A 20,485-nucleotide genomic window follows, 5' to 3' on the forward strand; every position below is an offset into this window, starting at 1 on the left:
CATGGCCTCTGAGTCCATAGGCCATGAGGCCGAAAGTCCATTCGGGCTCGAGGAGTAATTATTAAATATACCCTCTATGTAGCGGACAGGATACGGCTCGGTACAGTTTTTGTTCAGCACAGGAAAAGTGTGTAAGTTTAGCAGAACCTTATATAACAGACAGTTAATTCAGTTCGGGCGTATTCTTGTTGAATTTGTTGTCCGTTTTATAAGATATCAAAATTGCGTGAAAGTAAGTACATTTTCCCTGGCTGCTTAGTATCTGCTTTTAATATCTTCGTACAGTTAATGTTTACGTGATGTCAGAGTACACAGCGTGCATTTTATCACAGTATCACTGGGATAAAGCGTTTTATTTTCCTAGAAAATTTCACTTTGTCGTCAAAACAATCACTGACTCAGTCAGACTCGGAGTAGTTAACTTAAATTTAGTGTTCAGTACAGCCAGCGGGGTTATATTTTGTGAAATTTATCTACAGCTTTGTGGCCCACATCACCACGATCCACGATTTATGTATATATTTTATTTTCAAGTTTTTTAACCTATCTTTGATCCCCGATCCTCGATTCTCGGATCCTGATTTTCCAGTAAACCTCGAAGTTTTGCTCATTAAGATTGTTCTTTTTTTCGACCACCGAAGTAATCAATTTTTCCAAGGTAATCGACTTTTTTAAGCGATAGAATTCGTGGAGCCACCCGTTCCGGAAAAGCTCGATATGGGATTTCTATTCTATGGACATGAAGTGCTGCAAGTAGAGTGCGTGATAGTCAAGTACAAAGCTACCCCGTCAGATGCATAGTTGAAGTTACTTCCAGTAGTACTCGATATTTAAATCATTGATATCTCAAGTATTTATAAAGTGCAACGCGACTTCACATCTTAGCAATTGCGAAAATCTATCAATTAAATAGATACAACACACAGGTGAATCTGTTTAACCGTAGAGTTCCAGTAACTGCGACGAGCTTACGAGCAGCTCCTACATTACCGTTCAATGTTACCCTTATTCACAATGCAACCCCGCCATAACGAAGTGCCACGGTACCGAAAAATTTGTTCGTTGTGGCGGGGTCTTCGTTATAGCGAAGACCCCGTTATAACGAATTATCCAGTGAACAGCAAAAATGTTCGTTATAGCGGGGTAATTTAATAAATAACAATTACCAAAACTTCAATACTGCACGTAGAAAACATTACTTACTGTAAAGTGTAAACTGCTGACAATCAAAGCATCTTTCAATTAAAATTGAAAGTGTTTAGAAAGCAAGCTGTGATTCTACTCAAATCTGTCGTTTTTACTGACTGCTGCGAGCGACCGGACAAAATATTCGTTACAGCGGGGTAAATTGTGCGATGGGACCGTCAAAATCTATTCGTTATAGGGGGGATTTCGTTATAGCGGGGTTTGTTGCCACATATTTTACTGTAACTCTACCGGGCTTTCAGAGGTTTTTTGTTATAACGGGCTCTTCGTCATAGCGGGGTTCCACTGTATCATATAATACAATACAATATTCTTTATTTAACGAAGGTGACGTAATAACTCAATGAGTTATCTAACTTACGGCCTTCACAACAATACAAAATACACATATAAAAACAATGCCTAATCAATAATATACGACTACAACAAGAGAAAAAATAGAACTAGACAAATGTATGGTTTAACAAGATATAAGAAGATATAAACTAATTACCTTCTAATACAGTCACAATAAAGAGAAAAACGACAATCATAACACATTAATTCTTCAAGATGAGAAACGTTACTAGCAAACTTAAGGAATAAGGTAAAGAGTTTATGCTTAAAATTATTTAATCGAGATGAAAAAATAATAGAAGAAGGAGATACACACGCTATTTGCTTAAGATCAGTGTCAAGGCAATTAAAAGGAGTTGCAGCAGAGTAAGCAAATGTGCGCTTTCCAGAATTAGACCGAGGGTATGGGACTTGAAGATTAAAAGCACAAGCTCTGGTGCGCAGACCAGTTGAACGAACGGAAGACAAGAAATTGAATTCACGTTTAAGACAAAGAGGAGCATCAGGATTATTAAGAATAGTGAAGAAAAGGACAGGTTTTATTAGTTTTATAAGGTCGAAAATAGGCAGCCATTTGAGTTTGGAAGATAAGCTTACAGATGGGATCATGCACGAACACAGAATTTTCCGTAACATCTTCTTTGGCTCTCGCCTACTGAGGGCAAAAATATTGTCAAACTCTTGGCAATAAGCCAAAACCGGTCAATTCCAATTAGTTTCAACCGATTTACCTTCAAATTTCTGAAAAATTGCCCGGCCTCTAGGTAAGATAAAAATACCGTAAGCTTAAGATTTATAAGTTTATCTTTTCCGAGCAAAAAATCGTCCTCTGAGAGGACTTATCTGTACTGGCAATGAATGGTCTGCACAATAAACAAGACGCTGTGGGAGCGTATATTTGGGCGTGGTTGTACTACGCGTATGATAGTTTTAACATGCCTTATAAATTGCAGCTAAACAACTGTCATCATATCCCACCAGAGAAGATAAATCCTTTACTCTACTTCGTTGCTCAACCACACAGCTTATACAGTATGTGCCAATCCACAACAAAAATCCTCTCACTTCATGACAATGTTTTGAAAATATGCGCATCTTCAACGCAGACATGCTCTCAGCCAAATTGCAACATAGGACACCAGTGCTTACAGCCCGGACAGTAAGGTTTATCTCAGCTCCACCGATACTGACACTTTGAGGAAGATCGACTGGTGTAATATGTCTTTTCACACCCATCACAATGTACAGTGTATTCCGGTTACTAACAAGGGCAGATAAATTTCCTGAAGTCCAGTATCCACAAGGATTAATTACAGAGTAACACATTGCGTAAACTGCTAAACACAGCACTGTTTACAGGAACATTGGTAACTATGAACATTTGATATACTACAATATTCACCACTACTTAAGAAAAGATCAACTTCAAAGTTAGCAATATGTTTACCTTAAAGCTCATATGTATCCTTATTCCTAAATAGACTCTGAAAATATTGTATTACTTTATGCATGGACGGTATTTCCAACAATACACGTCCCTTCAATATGACTGTTACCATACACATCTCTAGAATGAGAATCAAATACTTTACATCCCCCACGCTCAATGCTGTAGATACCAACACCAATAATTCCTACAGTTAAAATGAATGAGATGCATTTCATAGCCAAGAGTGTTTCCAATGCTGTACCCAGCGGCATACCCTAGTTATACCCCTCAATTCTCGCATCACCGTGCATGTTACATGTATAACTTTCCCTGTATTCAAGCTGGAAAAACTGCTCAAACACTGTAACCATTCCTGGCAGTTCTGGTAACATTAACATAGATTGTCTTGCAAGCAATGACAGACTAGAATATAATTCGTTACCAACAGTCATTATTTGAATCATATCATCGACTGAAGTAATCCTTCTTATCGTACTGTAAATTAAAGCGCCCAAACTCATTGCAACACGTAGTTGTCCAGCATTTTCCCCAAGTACTACGACGTTTCCCTGACAGTATGGAGCATTAATTGGTTTTGTAGCATCTACAAGAACTGAGGGTCCTGGATTCTTCTCGATATCAGTAGAAAGCTTAAATTGGCCAAAATTAACCCGGTGATTCAAACTCTTGTAAGCACTATAAAATGGATAGCTGCATGTACGGAGGGACAAATACTTACTTGAAACCCTATTTGGATATCTCATCCCACTTAAATCGCCTCTTCTTTGATGCTCAGACGACAGATAAACCTTCCCTCGTTTTCGAACTAATTTTGGACTTGTCCTTAGTAAAGACGTCACACTCGTACAGTTACTTCTGTTCCGGTTTAAGTCTAAACCATTTCTATTATTAACGTAACAATGACTTTTAGACGACAGTGGTGTATTTTTTCGAATACCCTTCCATACTAAAAGTCTCATTTTCCGTGTTTTCTGTAACAAAGATTTTAATTTCTTTATCGGTAGTCTGCTAGGTGCACGACCGCGTCGAGAGAAATGACTAACCTTATTTAAACCAACGAAATTGTAAGTTCTGTTATAAATAAATTTCCCACGACGAGATCTCAATTCAACTTCTTTTGTTTCCTCCACAACACAATTTTCCCTCTGTACAACTGGCTCATTACTTTTTCTTGTCGTCACCTCACTGCCATCAAAACACTCTAACACAAAACTTGCTGATAATGCAACATCCCGACGCCCAGCATCGTCACAATATACACAATTACATGAAAAACACAACACGCAATACAAAAACAAGTACATTAACCGTCACCCTGCTAAACAAAATTGAAATAATAAAAAGAATTGTTACAGTTACCACAGCAGTTCCAAAAGAAGCCTCAGTCCCTTTTGGTTTCAATTGTTGACAATCGTCTCTTCCTTCATCGGAACAGATTTTTATCACAGGCAACTCGCTGTGTTCCGCATTGCAAAAATCAAAATCACTATTGTCACACTGATAACCATACACATTACTCTGTTCAAACTCTTATCCATTTTACACTTACACTTCTGGTATTCCGATTTGTCATTCCTTGTTTGGGGTCCATGAGTCTGTGATGTCCTTAAATGTCTGGACAATTTCCTTTGTTTTACTCTGGGTTCGCGAACCAGCCCATTCCGAAAACACTCAGTGTTATTTTTTTCGGTGTGGGCCTACCGCGAACAGTGTGTACATTTGTATGTTTAACCCGCGATAACATACTTGAACAATATATTAACACGTTCCTCGAAACACCGTGGCCAAATTTTATCCAAACTGCTTCTTACTGCTGGTTCGAAAAATTTCGGATCAAACGATATCCAAATCGTTCGTTATTGGACTATTCACTCGACCTAACAAAATAAACCAAGCACAAAATAAGAACAAGAACATGGACATGAAAACAACAAATTCAGATGACCTCTTAGGAAACATGCAATTACAATTCTCTCTCTCCATGATTGGGGCATTTCGATCCTCTCGTCAAATAAATGTCACACAAGATAGAATACAAATTGTTCGCAAAAGGCCCACACTAAAAAATCACATTGATTCGTACATTTCGATATGTCAGACAAGATCATCAAGATAAGCTCTCGAACAACAGCGTACATTAACCTACACAAACAGAGTACATACTGCAATCCGTTACTCAGGAAAAAAGTCAACGTGACAACACACATAAATCTTATCCTAACTTTTCCCACAAACGTGATTGACACTCAAGAGCAAACACGCACGTGAATATACGAAAATGCTCCTTACGTACCGACCGTCAACCAGTTCCTTTTAAGTTCATTCATTAATTCCTAAATGTACTTGTAATCTTTCTTTTAATCTTTCTAGGCTGCAAGTCAAAACATTTTTCCGCAACATCTCCTTTCGCTCTCGACCTGTCAAAACAATTTAACATCGCTCAAATTCTTATTGTGACGAAAACCCGTTAATGGTACGAATATTTCATTTCATACCCGCCTTCAAACTTCCAAATTTTGATGAGGTAAAAATACTGAAGATTCAGATTAATTTTTGAGATTCCCACATGCCTCTTACCTTGTAAGAGACGTTCGCATGGCAGACATTCGCACTCGCTTTGCTTGATTACTTGCCTTGTTTACGTTAGCACGTATTGCGTGCCTATTGGACTTTTGCGTCAAAACAAGCCGTGTCGATCACTCTATTTGGGCCACGCCCAAAAAAAAGGGCAGTGACCGGTACCTATGGTCCGGAGGAAAAACATTCATGCCGTGTGCCGCGAGGACAATTACTTTCCAAAGCGAAAATTTTAAAAATTATTTAGTAGTTTGTTTCACTTAGCGTACCTTGTTTGTGCAATACGTTTGATTTCTATTGCCGACGCGTTATTTGTGGGACCCATGTAACGAGGATAAATGCTGTGCCCTGGCACATCGCGCGGCAGACGTTCCAATCGCGTCGCTTGGCTTGTTTACGTTCGCACGTATTGCGTGCCTATTGCGAGCTTGAATCAAAGCAAGCGATATCGATTACTTTATTTTGGCGACGCCCAGATAATAACGGAGCATGATATCCCATTGAACCTTTTTAAAAAGCCCTAAGAACGATCAGTATCAAATTCCTCCTTGTCATAACAACGCTTTAAAGAACAGAGAATGGGAGATAGCAGGTATTGAACCCAGTCCCTTCGACTCTCAGGCTACGCTTCACCGCACGTAGGAAAACAATAGAAATGACTTTACCATAATTCTTACGCCGTTGCCTGCAAAAAGCTTGCTGGCTATAAGCCAGTAAGCTCAAAATATGTATACATGAAGTTAATATTAATTTAAGTATTCATTTGCAATATAAATTTGCAATATATCAAAGTCGAACTTCTTGGTTAAAGTGTTTATCATAATTTAAGTGTATCCCACAGATAAGAACCTACTTGATGTTGCTTCGGCTTGATTAATTCGGTTCTTATATTTTGGGTATTAAAATGGCAAATTTCTGTCAGCAGGTTCTTAAAGCACTAGGTTCTTTCACGCGGGTTTTTACTCGTAACTCAATGTATGTCACATGATTTATGTCGTTTTCAAATCAAGTGATCTGTAAAGTTGAGCTTGTCAAGGTTCCTACAGAAGCTTAAGAAAAAGAGGCCTACACTGTAATTGGTAGTTATTAATGTATTCATCTTATTTACGTTTCTGATTAACAAATATATATATATTTTTAGGCACAGCCTTCCTGAAAGACTTCAACGCGGAGAAGAGGTAAAACATATCAGTCTAAGGCTACATTCAGAAAATTCCTTTGTTTAGATGTTCCTTTCACACGAAACCACCTTAACCGTTGCTAGCCGTTCAAAAATTTAAACGTCAAAATCGAGGCAAAATTCTAAGCCAGTCGAACACCATTACCGTCTACCAAAAAAAATGTAAATTTTGATACGGCAGAGGAGTGGTTGCATGGATACGTGGTAACTCAGCTTGGAGACGCCACGTTTGATTTGCTAAAGTAGCTCTCTGCGCATGGGCAGATTGTAAAACCTCTGATAAAAGTGAAAATCCAAGCAAGCTCGTCAGTTCCGTATGAGGAGAACGAAAATATTGAAGTGTCCGGTCAAATTTTCCAGCTGGTCGAACTGACATTCATACCTAGCCTTCGAATACAGCATTCTCTCCTCACTCTGTATCTTATTTTTATTTTTTAATTTCATTTTTTCTGGTTCTCGTGTTTTTAATATGAATATTACTTTAAAGTTTTTTGAAAGTAATTTAATCATTACAAGTTTTCTTTCCTTTTTCAGGTTTTCTTTTTTTGTTTCAATTTCCTGAAGAACATTGCTTCAGATGACTATTCTGTAAATACATTAAGCCGGAGGTATGTAGTACGATGTATTTACACAGTATGCTGTTATTTTCCAGGTTTAGATCTTCAGTTTCTTCATTATCATTACCTTTCTTCTGTGTTTTAGAGCCTCTGCCAAAAGAAGCGACTCAGTAGGCCAGTTAGATGTTGGCGCAGTTCTGTTAGGTGGGTGGACCCGATTGTGTTTTTGAAACAGGGCCTCAAAAAGTTGGTTTTTTTTTCTCTTTTTTAGATGTAGGCAAATGGCTTTCTACATATTTTTATCTTGGATCTTCTTTATTGAAATGTAACAAATGACTTGGTAGGACTCATTCTTCCTCAGTCGAATGAAGACTTCCTTCCCTTGCCTGATAGCTAAGTATATTTTCGTTTGAAAATGGTACGGCAGCAAATCTACGTGGTTGAAAGTAATACGATTGGTGTGAGCGGTACAATGTGGTCTGGCATCACCTCCAAAAGGAGTGGCAAGCTGGTTTGAGAGTAACGTTTTCTGATAGCCTGCGAACTACTGGCAGGATTTATCGCGAGCTTAACTCCTCTTTTGCGTTTGTTGTTGAGGCAGTGAAGCTGCAAAAGAATGGGGATAATTCTGTGTACAATTCATCTTTGTGTCAGTAACACCCTGGTTTCGGCCTAAGCTTTATCGTTTTTGTTTCGTTTCATGTGCAAGTAATTGCTTGACGGCCCTTTCTGTTCTTTTATCTTAATAATTTTTTTTTGTCCCTATCAACTTTCAACCAACTTTCGTGACGTTTTCCTCCGAAATCGCTACTTTGTAAACTCCATATAAAAATTTATATCTTGGGGAGACGACAGATTTCGATTAGCACTCCCCTGCAGTGTGTTCCCGCCAGCTACGCAGGCAAGTTTTCTGATCTCTTTGTGTATTTCAAACAGATGATCGTGTGTCACGTGGTAGTAACTCCAGCTTAAGCAGCTGCAGTAGTGTGTCAGAGCAAAGAGGTTTTTTCATTGGTCAGGAAATTACTGAAGATGCTGAGATGTCGTCCTCATCGTTTACATAGTAAGTGTGCGTTGGATTACACACGAAGCTAACTTTTATTCCTCAACCAAGCAATCAGGAATTCGTTTCATTGAATTCGGAATGCAAACTGTTTTTAAGTTCAGTCTATACACCACAAAGTGGAGAGAATTTTGTATTCTGATCTGAGATACTGAATGTCTCTTTCTCTCTGTTTTACTTCACTGATTGTTACTGTAGTGGTGCACGAGCCGCATATCATTCACCGCCTCATTCTCATTCTACTGGGTATGAATACGAGTGTCGGCACCAGTCCACTAGTCCTCTTCCAGTACCCCGGCGATCACGAAAGAACTCGAATCCGTATGATCAGGTACGTAGGATCTTTTTTTAACTTGACAGTCTGTCCCAATTCGTCACCAAGTGCCGCTGAATCTTAACAGTAACCTTGTCACTCCCAAGAGTGAAAAATGTTGAAATTCGATGTTTTGAATTGTGCAAAGTAAGCAACGGCAACGTCAGTATTATAAAACCGTGCGCTCACCCGACTTACTTAGAATACCTCGTCGCCAATTCTTGATGTCTGCAAAAACCTTATCGAGCAAAACCTTGAGCATCATCGGAGAGCCAGAGGCAGTCAGTTGGATCAGGAAATACGGCGGTGAAAGTTTTTCAAGAACGGGTGAGAGAGCGCCTGGAATACTACTCTTCACGAACCAGTTCCACGACTCATTCCAATGCTTGTCTGTGATTGGGCTCAAAATATGTTTTTCTGCCTCAATCGGAGGCCAGTATCTATAGCGCTTTTTTTGCGGTCTTCTTATACGAAATTTCTTCAATTGGTGCTCTTTTCTTTTTGATTTGTTTAGCTAACATGCTAAATTATGGAATTTCTTTGATTTTGGGGGCCCGTTTTCACTGAAACTCGTCTCGAAGAACGCTCTCCTGCACGACCCAGACAGGATCGGCTAACCGTCGAGTTTACAGTTAAACCCCTTCATATAAGAAGACCACGAAAGCAGCGCGACAGATGCTGGCCTCCGATCGGGCACAAAAAATAGACAAGCATTCGGATGAGTCGTGGACATGGTCTGTTAAGAGTACCATCCCAGGGACTCTCTCGCCCGTCCTTGAAAAAGCTTTCACCGCCCTCTTTGCCCGAGCCAACCTGACCGCCCCTGGGTTTCCGGGGATGTCCCTTTTGTGGTGGTCATTGGGGTTTTAAAATTCATCATACCTTAAATGTTTGGTGGACGTCTCACGAATTTCGAACGTGTTTTAGGGTAAGTCCCCTGGGGGAGATATTTAAAAGATCTGTGTCTTTACTGTGCGACCACTGTCACTTGGGCCTCTTAAACAAAACTATCCAATTTCAGATTACAGGAGGCAAACAGTGAATTTTGAGCAAAACAGCAAACATTTAGCTCTCTAGATTGGACATCTATTACGTTTTTAAATTCATTTATTCAATTTTCAACTTGTAGATGACCTATAATCGTTGGTGCGAAATAATTCTCAAAGTGTTCTACGATTAGTGGACAGAAGATACATGGTGCTCGTTTTAATGATAGATTGGCCCCGGTGGGAAAGTCTTAATTTAGTCTTATTTTAGTTGGCTGTAATAACCTTTGCTGGAATTCGTGGTTAGACACGGTTATCTGACTGGACCATTTTTGTGGGTGGCCTGGATAACTGCAGTCGCATTGTAAATCATCACTACATCAACTGTAAATACTGCTACTCATACGCAGTTATTTAAATGGTCACACTTAGGCTCCTTGCGCCATTTATAACGTATTTTATCCTCTACCTTTCAGAAACCGTCTTCTTCATCCGTGTGTGGAAGGTACCACTCCATATTGACCTTTATTATTCTGTTTTGTTATGTGTCGAACCCAGTGTTCAAATGATTATTTTACCCAGTTTGTTGTTGGGTTTTAAAGCAATTCAGTGAACTCATCATACATCCACGTTTTTTGTTTTTGTTTTAGTTTTTGCTCAATCTATAATATAGTTAATTAAAATTGTGCGAATGACAATTGCCATTAAAAGGAACAAAAAAGCGTAAGAATGCCCAATATACTGGGAGCTGTATATCAGGTTTAGTTTACTCGTTCATGATTGCATGTGGTATTTTTCTATTTCAGTTGGCAGTTGATTTCCGGTACAGGGAGTCCAAATGGTACCACTTCTATGCGTGACTCACCGATATCAACACTTGATCATGGCAGTAGCACAACTAGTTTGTAAGTTTATGCTTGTTCTTGTTCCAGAATAATGTCAGTCGAACGCCGCACCCTAATCATTGATATTTGTTTTATCCTGACAGAGCAGAGAGTGTGGATGAATGTTCTGATCGCCAGAAGCGCTTAGGAGATATACGCAGTTTGTTTCTTCATGTTTTTTTCAAGGCTGTTGACTGCGGTAACAAATTTGAAGGCGGGACGTCATTTGCAAGTATTTTTGACCAAGTCACTGAAAAAATTCGAGAGGGCTGGGGGACCGTAGTCTAGACTTAAATTGTTCATTTTAATATTTTGTACAGAGTCTCAGTAAATCTGGTTCCGTTGATTACAGTCCATATAAAGACGTTCACACTGTTTTTGTCTGGGTACGAATGTAACCCAGCCGTTCGCAATACAGTCAATTCTAAGAGTCCGTCTAAGAGTTTTGTCCATCTTATACTTATGTGTCTGACTTATGCAGGTGTCCGTTAAGCAACGTAGATATTGCAGTTACAAGATGGCGTTGACAAAAATTCATTTCTTTTTTTGGAGAATTCAAGCAATTACTTCAGAAATGAAGGCAATATTGTCTTCGTATTGACATTGCACAGGTTTTAATTGGTGTTGATCTTCATAGCTGTCTCATCGACTATAGACACTCAAAACCGAGAAGAATCATTTAGTAATTTGCCTTAGTGGTTTGCGTGAACTCTCTTTCTCTTACTAGGTTTAAATTGATCGCGGAAATAATGAAGGAATTTGTCTTGCCCTACTCTTGAACGTTCATTCCACACCAAAAGAAAAGCCACTTTTCTACCGTTTCTTCTTTAATATTTTCGATTAAATTCGTCAGCCTTGGGAAAACTCTTATCAAATAGGAGCTAAGGTTTCGTGGATGTCTGTACAATAGACCTTTCCAAAAACTACCATAATACTGAATTTTTAAAGTGCAGGGTTAGACTCATCTAGGAGCAGTTATTCCAATAACATTTGTTGGAATGACACGATGGAATTCAGGTTTAATCATTAATCATGGAACCTTCAGTCTTAGTTTCCCTGTTAGCAGATCTCGCCAATAAAATACGGAAAGTAGCCTTTGCTAGCAGGGAAATCTTGATTGCAGCTTGAAATTAAGCTTGAATGTACTAATAGCGCACAGAAGTTGAAGCCTGCCCTTTGCATTGGTATTATAATATTGCGCACCATGCAAATTTTTTAAGACTTGTTACCTACTACACGTGTATAGAGGCTAAACCCACACGTTAAAGGTCAAATGAACCAAAATTTCGACATTTTTCATTTTAGTTCAATTCTAGTGAAATGTGTTTAATATGAACCAAATAAACATGCTATGAAGTTTCAGCTCAATTGAAGCAAGCATCTCCGAGATATCCGCTATTAAAACTTGCTATTTTTTGGCCCTTATCTTCGTAGAGCGGTCGGAAAAATTGTCGGAAAAAACAGCTTGTGACGTCAATGTTGGTCAGGTGAAAAAAAGCGGGAAATTCAAAACAGAGTTTTTCGAGTGGACTTGGCGCAGAAGTGGTTTGTGCGGCCATAAACCTGAAAAGAACAGGCAATTTGTCTTCAAAAGTTGCAAGCTGTGGTTATAACCTTCTTATTATTTAATTTTCTCGAAGAATACATCATAGTAAAACGGACTTTAACGACACTTACTAATTTCCTTGAGTTGTACTGGAAATGTGCGCGCGTAAGTCCGATAATTCAAAATGCATTCACAAAATATGTGTTCATATAACAGTGTATAGGGAAGTTCCTGGATATATAAGGTCCGGAGCTCCACCGTGGACACAAAAACAAAATATCTTTGCATAATAATCTGCCCAAAGAAATTCAAGTTTGCCCACAATGTGTTTGAAGTCACTGAACTTTGTCGCACTCGTGCTGATATTTTAAAACCCACGCTCGATCGGACCGGACTAAAATGTAAACAAAATCCTCAATGTAGAAGTTTTGGCGTTGATATGTGGGCCGAAAAAGAGTTAATCTTTATCTAGTACATCTTCCCCAAGATCGTTTTCAAAGCAACCATAGTTTTTTAAACTTGATCGTTTCGGGCAGATTAATTTTGCTTGTGTTGTCAAGTTGAACATGCATAACACCATATTAAAAACCTACGCGTATTAAAGTAAGATTTTCTTCAAACTTAAGTTACATTATTGCAAAAACTTCTTTCCAATTATGTATAAGATTTAATTACCGATTGAGGTCACTTTAAGGACCATAGACGCCACTTTAAGCTGGCGCAGAGATGCGACAAGCAAAGAACAATTCCATCATGCATAAAATTCAGCTTAAGTGAACTAAAAAAAGCTTCAATAAGGTTGCAAAACAACAAATTTTCATTAAAAAAACATAAGGCTTCAGGCTCCTATACCTGCTGACAAAGACTATGAAAGAAGAAGTGAATTTTCTGTACGGAAACAACCTACCTAAAGATATCAGTTGCAAGCTTCGCAGCCAAGCAAGCTAGATTAACTACTTTTAATAACTGGTCCATGCGAGGGTCTTCATTCAGGCAAATTAAACTCAGCAAACTGAATCATTAGAAATACAGAAACCTGCACATAAGGATTTGTTTTGCTCGCTTCAGTCAAATCCAGCTCCAGCAATTGTTTACGGGCAAAGAGTCGATTGTTTTGGAGTCATTGCCGGTAGTTGTCGTTCTCCGCTACTTCACAGCGAGTGAAAGGAAAATTTGCGTACAGAAAGATACCAAAACTATGTAATTAAAACTGAAAAAACTAAAGTAAAAAAAACTCTGATTATTATTACTTGAGCAACAGAAAAATTATCGAAGTAGTCTTTTCTTCTCGAGTAAGCTTGCTGGCCTTCTAAAGTTCCGAGGAAGTTTTAAGCGCCCAAGTTTGTTCACTCGCAAGCGTTAGCATTACTGTTCTTTGACATAAGACAAGGATAAAGCCGGTTCTGCAAAGGTAAATAAATCTGGCCATGTAAAAAAACTAACCGTAACTACTAATAACAGAATACAAGCTGGTTTTAATTCAGTCCGGCGAAAGAAGGCGAAGAACTGGACACAAAATCAATTCACAAATCGAATGCACAATTATCAGAAAAATATAAACCTCTTTGGAAATGTTCAAATTGTTTTATTCCTCCTCAGACTGACGGATGATCTGTTTTTACTCTAACATTGGTTGTTCTCAGATTTTAAGTGACGAAAAAACAACAACAACGAAAACAGAAAAAAAGCCTTTAAAAGGAGCAAACGTTCGCACCTCGTGTATTTCATTCTGTCTCAGTCAGAACTCTCACAGAAGGAGACAAACAAACGCAGGCAATAAGAGGTGCGCAGAACGTTTTTCCGCCCTGAAAGACCAACATTGACGTCACGTAGTCTCCAGTCTATCGCGCGGCCATTTCAGAAACGGTTTCGTGAAGTTTTCGGAAATGCTCGGATTTTGATCTTTTATCTTTTTATAAAGGCTTGGGAAGAAAAATCTTTACCCAAATCTCACTTAGGATGGTTCTTTTTAGTGTTTGGTGAAGGTAAAGCGACAAAAGAAAATACTTCGATTTTTTGGTTCATTTGACCTTTAAAGAGTACTGGGGTATTTTTCTGAAATGCCGATATAATGCTTTTTGCTTAACGTGAAATAGTCAAGCGATATGGTATAGATAGGTTATCATATGCAGGGGCGTAGCCAGGATTTTTCAAAGGGGGGTTCACAGAGGCTGCTCCCTAGATCACCATCCGGGGATCGCCGACTATATATAGTTTATACCGCTGCTCTTCCTCGTGTATCAGCGGGCTCAGTCGTATTATCGCGGCATGAAGGCCCATATTAACTGAAGACAAGAGCCGTTGACGAAAGTACAAAAAAACCAAATTTTAAAAAAGTGGGCTTTTCAACAATGGCTTTTAAGGCCAAGATATTGTCATGGCGTTTTCGCCACCTGAATATTGTAGGTTGTTTGCTCAAAAGAAGGCCTACCAAGGGGGGGTCACGGGCACCCCAGGACCCATCTAGCTACGCCCCTGATATGGAGTAAATTAAAGGAATATAATAGTCAATTTCATGCAGTCACCTCTCTCCAAAACGGACTACCCTGCAGAACAAGCAAATAGCGCGAAGAAAGGGATCAAGTGCGTATCCACCTTCCTCGCGCGGATCATTCTTACCGCGCTCCTTGTTACTCATACACCTGGTACACCTGTTGTTGTGGTTCTAACGAAGTCTGTCTTAGGAGAGGTGGCTGTAAGTCAATTGCTCCACCCGCGCATTTGATTTCTTATGTGTGACTGGAATATTGTGTGTTTTTGCTGACTCAATCGTTGCCTGATTTCGACCCTGAAAGTGTTAAGCCTGATTTTAACTTCAAACCCTTGGTACTTGCCGCATGTGATGTGTTTCCGTTTGATAAGAAACGCAATCGTTTCGTGTGAATCAAAGTTTTGCCTGCGATGATGACTTCGATTAACACAGTAAGCTGTAGTAGTCTAAACAAACATTGAGACATTCTCTTCTCTAGAAAAACCGGTGAAATATTTTTCGCTATTCGTTTCCATAAGAAACTTGGTGTTTATTAAACACATAAATATTGATAAAAGTAAGTTTTGTTGTTCGCAAAGAAGCAAAACAAAAAAACCCCTCTGATTTCTTACATGATATTATCAATGATCGTTCAAAAAAAATCTATATTTAGCACCTCAACCAAGATTATGAGAAGCGTTATTTTTGAACACACTATTCGTAAGAAAATCTGCGCTGAAAAACATGGAAAAATCACTTTAAAAAATAGTTTTTCTGTTCACAAGTTTTGATTTTTATAACTTTTTCACAATAATTACAAAACGATTGCTCTCTTACAGAACCTACTATTGTACAAACATGTAGTAGCCCTCTTTACTGTTCAACCAATCACGATGGAGTACTTGTCTTCTCTGTGTAGCTCCAGCAGCATTTTTCATCCTTCTGTCAACAGATTGCACCACTAGATGCACTAGATGTTGTTTACTACAATCGGCGACAAAATTATCGATACGGTTTGGCCTGTCTTCTTCATAAAGGAAAAATAAACCTTTTCTATCACACCCATCGTAAACAAAGTTGTGCCGCTGCTTGAGCTACCTGTAGGAAACTAAATGAGCTTTGGTTTGGGACTCAGTTGAGGGAGGAGGTATCCACAGTGTTTTTCTCCCTGACATGTTCCCCCTTTGACGACAGTATCTCGACAATTCAGTTTCACCAATCAGATCGTCACGTTACCTTTTGACCCTAACAAGACATGGTGGGTTCTGTTGGAGTACATTTGTTTGCGCCTCTACGTTACTTAATGTGTTTTGTGATCTCAGTTCACTAGCATCACGTCACAGAGAGAGATTCAGTTCGTTTTATTCATATATCATAGAATTAGTGGTATTAAATTATGAAATAAGATTTAAGAATTAATGAAATTGAATTCCGTTGTGCCGTTTCAACCGTTTGTCGTTCGTTATTTAGATCGACGCTTGGTACGATATGTTTTGTTTGAATACACTTGCTGTCCAGGTCTTGATAAGAAATAACTCGTGACGGGTTGTTAAAAAACAGACTTCCCGATTTTCTACTTCCGTTTATTTTACATCATTAGTTTATTATAGATATGTCAACGTTTCGTTTCTCTTTCAGAGATGTTCTTAAAAATATTGTTTATTGGAATTTAGAAATATATCTACTCTCTAACCAGTTTTTATATCACGGTACCCAGACACTTAATTTATTTCAACAAATGAATAAAGGTTTAAACAAGCAATTACCGTTTAGTTCTTTCAACAATTCTTTCTCATTTTCACGCTTTGTCAAGTTTCACTCAAAAGTTGTCATAATTATGTATTACCAAGAACTGAAGAAGCCAAAAAGTTGCAGGTTTATCGCTTCTCGAATGTCCCATAACTGCTAGGATTATTGGATACGTAAGGGTTATCGGCCTGAAGCGAGGGGTTATGTGATTTATTCCCCTCGTGCGCTCTCGGGCAACGCACGAGGGGAATATATCACATAACCACGAGCTGAAGGCCGATAAACGGCTTATTTTTACATTGGCGAGGATTCCTCAAGGGATGCAAAAATACATTGACGAAAAATGCCGCTATTGTTCATCTTTCTTTTGTTTTGTAACACTCCATGCTGGCACTGGTGGCATTCACAAGTTTCTTGGCTTTTTAATTATGTTAGTTTTTCAAAGTCGCATGTCAAATTAGTTGTTCGCAGTGAATGTTAGAAACAGCCTTAAGAGCCTAGCAGTGTCGAGCGATTCAGAGACAGAAGTAGAGCCGTTTATTACTCGAACTATAGCAGCTTCAGTGGCGGTACTGCAAGAGCTTTCGGAAAACAATTTGAATCTTCATTTGCGGGTGCAGAAAACGAGCAAGCAGTTGGGAATTTCAATTTTTGCACTGAGGATCTTTCGACCAACCTGCATGTTTACATACAAAGAAGATTCCGGGAGAGGGATCACTACTGTAACTCACAAGGAAATTCAGTCGAGGAATGAAGCAAGAATACCACAAAACACAGAGAGGTCAACTACATGTCTTCATAGAGTAATAAGTGACTTATCCCCCTTGCATATTAATACATAATCCCCTCGCATTTTAATTAGCTGTTCATTAGCCCTGCTCTTCCCTTCAAATAATCAAAGCCGCACCCAGCTTTTCAGACAGTTGATTCGGGGGTTATGTAATATATCCCCCCCCCCCCCCCCGAGAAGAACAAAGGAATCCGAGCTTATGTAAAAATAACCCTGGTTATCGTCTCTTGTAAAAGTGTATGCTGTATTTCACTGCTTGGATTGCATGTGTGTACTACTATTGTTTGAGATCCGGTTTCAACAGCAGTCAAATACCATCAAACCTTTGTTCGCGGGTTGACTTCTGGATATTGGCCCTGGTTACATGCATACCTCAATCGATGTTATGTTCCTCTTTTTGCAACACACTCTTTCCTCGGCAAATTCAAGACATAAAGTGATGTTTCGTGTTGCAGATATAGCAGTTATCGTCCGTCTAGAAGCCTTTCTTCTGTTTTTGCCATGTCTTAAGAGAGTTATTCGTAAACGTGGAACTTTCCGCCATTCACTCCAGCTCTACCAAAACCAGCTGACCTGTACACAGCGTCTCCTACTGTTTTGTCCCTTTTCTAAACAATTAACCGTTAAAGTGGCTCATCTTTGAACATTTGATGATATCGACATTTGGTCAACGGGAGCTTGTCATAAAAAAAATTAGGCTGGGGTTTAAACGGGAAAATATTTTGAATGAACAATAATAACAGATCAAAGGATCGTATTGTACGTGTTAGGCGATACAAACACATTCCGCCATAAATTATAGCTATAGGAGGTGGAGAAAGAAGGGATGCGAATAACACCTTGAGCCCTCTCCTCTGTACCTCATGACCAAGCACAGTCGACACAAAGAGCAAGACTTCAAACGTCTGAGATCAGACATCTGACATAAGAAGATGTCTGTATCACACAGCAGATGTCTGTGTGATATGTACGATGTCTGATATCAGACGTGTGACATTAGGTATCTGACATCTGACATATGGGACCAAACGCCTGACATCCGACGTCTGAAATCAGATGTAAGACATTAGACGTCTGACATTAGACACCAGACGTCTGAAATCAGATGTATGACATCAGAAGTCTGAGATTGGATGTCAGACATCTGACTTCAGACATGATACATGTCACACATTAGACGTCTGACATAAGACATGTGATTTCAAACATCATACATATCACACATCAGATGTCTGGCATCTGACATCAGACATGTCACATCAGACTTCTGACAACTGTGATCAAATGTTTGACATCAGACATGTGACGTCAGATGTCTGAGGTCAGATTTCTGACATCAGAATTTGACATTAGATGCCTGATATTGGACATCTGACAATAGACGTCTGACATCAGACATGTGACATCAGATGTCTAAGATCAGACATCTGACATCAGATGTGTGTTGTCAGACATCTGATTTCATACATCACATATCACACATCACACATCAGACGTCTGTCATCTGACCTCAAACATTTGTTGTTTGATGTCAGAATCTGATGTCAGACATTTGATGAGAGATGGCAGACGTCTGGTGTGTGATATATGTTTGATGTTAGATGTCAGACATCTAATGTGTCATGTATGATGTCTCATATCAGATGTCTGACATCAGACGTCTGAGATCAGGCATCGGAGATTAGACATCAGATGTCTGACATTAGGTATCTGACATCTGATGTATGAAATAAGACGTCAGACATTTGACGTATGAGATCAGACGTCTGACTTCAGACATCATACATATCACACATTAGACGTCTGACATGAAAGATGTGACATCACATGTCTGAGATCAGAAGTCTGACAGCAGACATCTGCTGTCAGACATATGACATCAAACATTATACATATCACACATCAGACGTCTGGCATCTGATATCAGACATTTGACTTCACAATGTGACATCAGACCGACAACTGAGATCAAACATCTGAGATCAGACGTCTGACATCAGACATGTGACATCAGACATCTGAGATCAGACATCTCACATCAGATGTCTGAGATCAGACATATCACACATCAGACATCTGACATCGGACACATATCACACACCAGACATCATACACATATCACACATCAGACATCTGATATCAGACTTGTGACTTCAGACTTTTGACATCGGATGTCTCACATGAGACATCTGAAATCAGACGTCTGACATCAGCCACCAGACGTTTGAAATCAGACCTGTGACATTCTCAGGCCACTTAAGGCATGACTATCTAATTAAATATGCATATTTTGATAAAATGCTATTTAGAACGGTTTGCTTCTATCAATGATCCTGAAAATTGAACTACAAATGCAGTTTAATCGCCTTACCAATATTAGTGCATTTTAGAAGCTCATATTTTCGTCACGTGACTGATAATTGAGAATTAACGGTTAAAATATTTACTCTAAAATGGGAAAAGAATAATGAAAGGGCAAACAACAGAGGTACATTTTAGAGGCTATTAAAAAAGTTCTTATAAATCCGCCTTGTATGTGTGTTTACATTATATAGGAATCGGTAAATAAAGGGAAAAGGGTCACGTGACTTATTAATTAGATAAATAGCTAATAGGATAAATAACATTACCAATCATACAAGGTGAATTTACGATTTATATTGTTTATGTAACATCTTGCTAGTGAAAATTCCTAAGATTAAGGTTTGCAACCCTTCCCCGTTTAGGAAAACATGTTTTGTGACGTCATTGACGAAGTGATGTCATGTGTTATTTGAAATCACATTTCACGTGTTTTTTTCGTTGAGTCAAGTACGTAGTTCACTTTTTTGGAGCACTGATGGAAGCAAACCGTTCTAAATAGCATTTACTAAAATATGCATATTTAATGAGCTAGTCATTCCGAAAGTGGCCTGAGTAAGACATGTGACATCAGACGTTTGAGATCAGACACCTTACATCAGACGTCGGACATCAGACATCTGACTTCAGACGTGTGCTGTCAGACATCTGATTTCATACATCACACATGTCACACATCAGACATCTGACATGAAACGTTTGACATATACCAGACATCTGATGTCAGACGTTTCATGAGAGAGGACAGACGTCTGATGTGTGATATATGGTTGATGTCAGACGTCTGATGTGTGATGTATGATGTCTGATATCAGAGGTCTGATATCAAATATCTGACATCAGACGTCTGACATCAGACATGTGACATCAGACTTCTGACAACTGAGTTCAGACATCTGACAGACGTCTGAGATCAAATGTCTGACATCAACACGTGAGAGGTCGGGAGTATTGCAATCAGGCCCTAGGATAAGGTCATGTGCTATTTTTAGGTGGCTTAACCCATAGGTGAGGCCA

At 39.0% G+C, this 20,485-nt stretch overlaps 1 protein-coding gene across 1 annotated transcript in view; it reads left to right on the top strand.

Annotated features, from left to right (window-relative positions):
* LOC140922218 (phosphatidylinositol-3,5-bisphosphate 3-phosphatase MTMR14-like) overlaps window positions 1-11,838 on the top strand; it is a 46,372-nt gene extending 34,534 nt beyond the window's left edge. The window contains exons 14-21 of the mRNA XM_073372202.1: window positions 6,711-6,747; window positions 7,284-7,357; window positions 7,452-7,510; window positions 8,243-8,369; window positions 8,568-8,700; window positions 10,145-10,173; window positions 10,475-10,573; window positions 10,657-11,838. Of these exons, the coding sequence (XP_073228303.1) occupies window positions 6,711-6,747; window positions 7,284-7,357; window positions 7,452-7,510; window positions 8,243-8,369; window positions 8,568-8,700; window positions 10,145-10,173; window positions 10,475-10,573; window positions 10,657-10,840 (742 nt within the window). The 3' untranslated portion in view covers window positions 10,841-11,838. The remainder of the gene's footprint in view (window positions 1-6,710; window positions 6,748-7,283; window positions 7,358-7,451; window positions 7,511-8,242; window positions 8,370-8,567; window positions 8,701-10,144; window positions 10,174-10,474; window positions 10,574-10,656) is intronic.
* Window positions 11,839-20,485: the final 8,647 nt, after the last annotated feature.

The sequence above is a fragment of the Porites lutea genome, chromosome 13 (assembly GCF_958299795.1).
Source record: "Porites lutea chromosome 13, jaPorLute2.1, whole genome shotgun sequence".
Taxonomy (NCBI): domain Eukaryota; kingdom Metazoa; phylum Cnidaria; class Anthozoa; order Scleractinia; family Poritidae; genus Porites; species Porites lutea.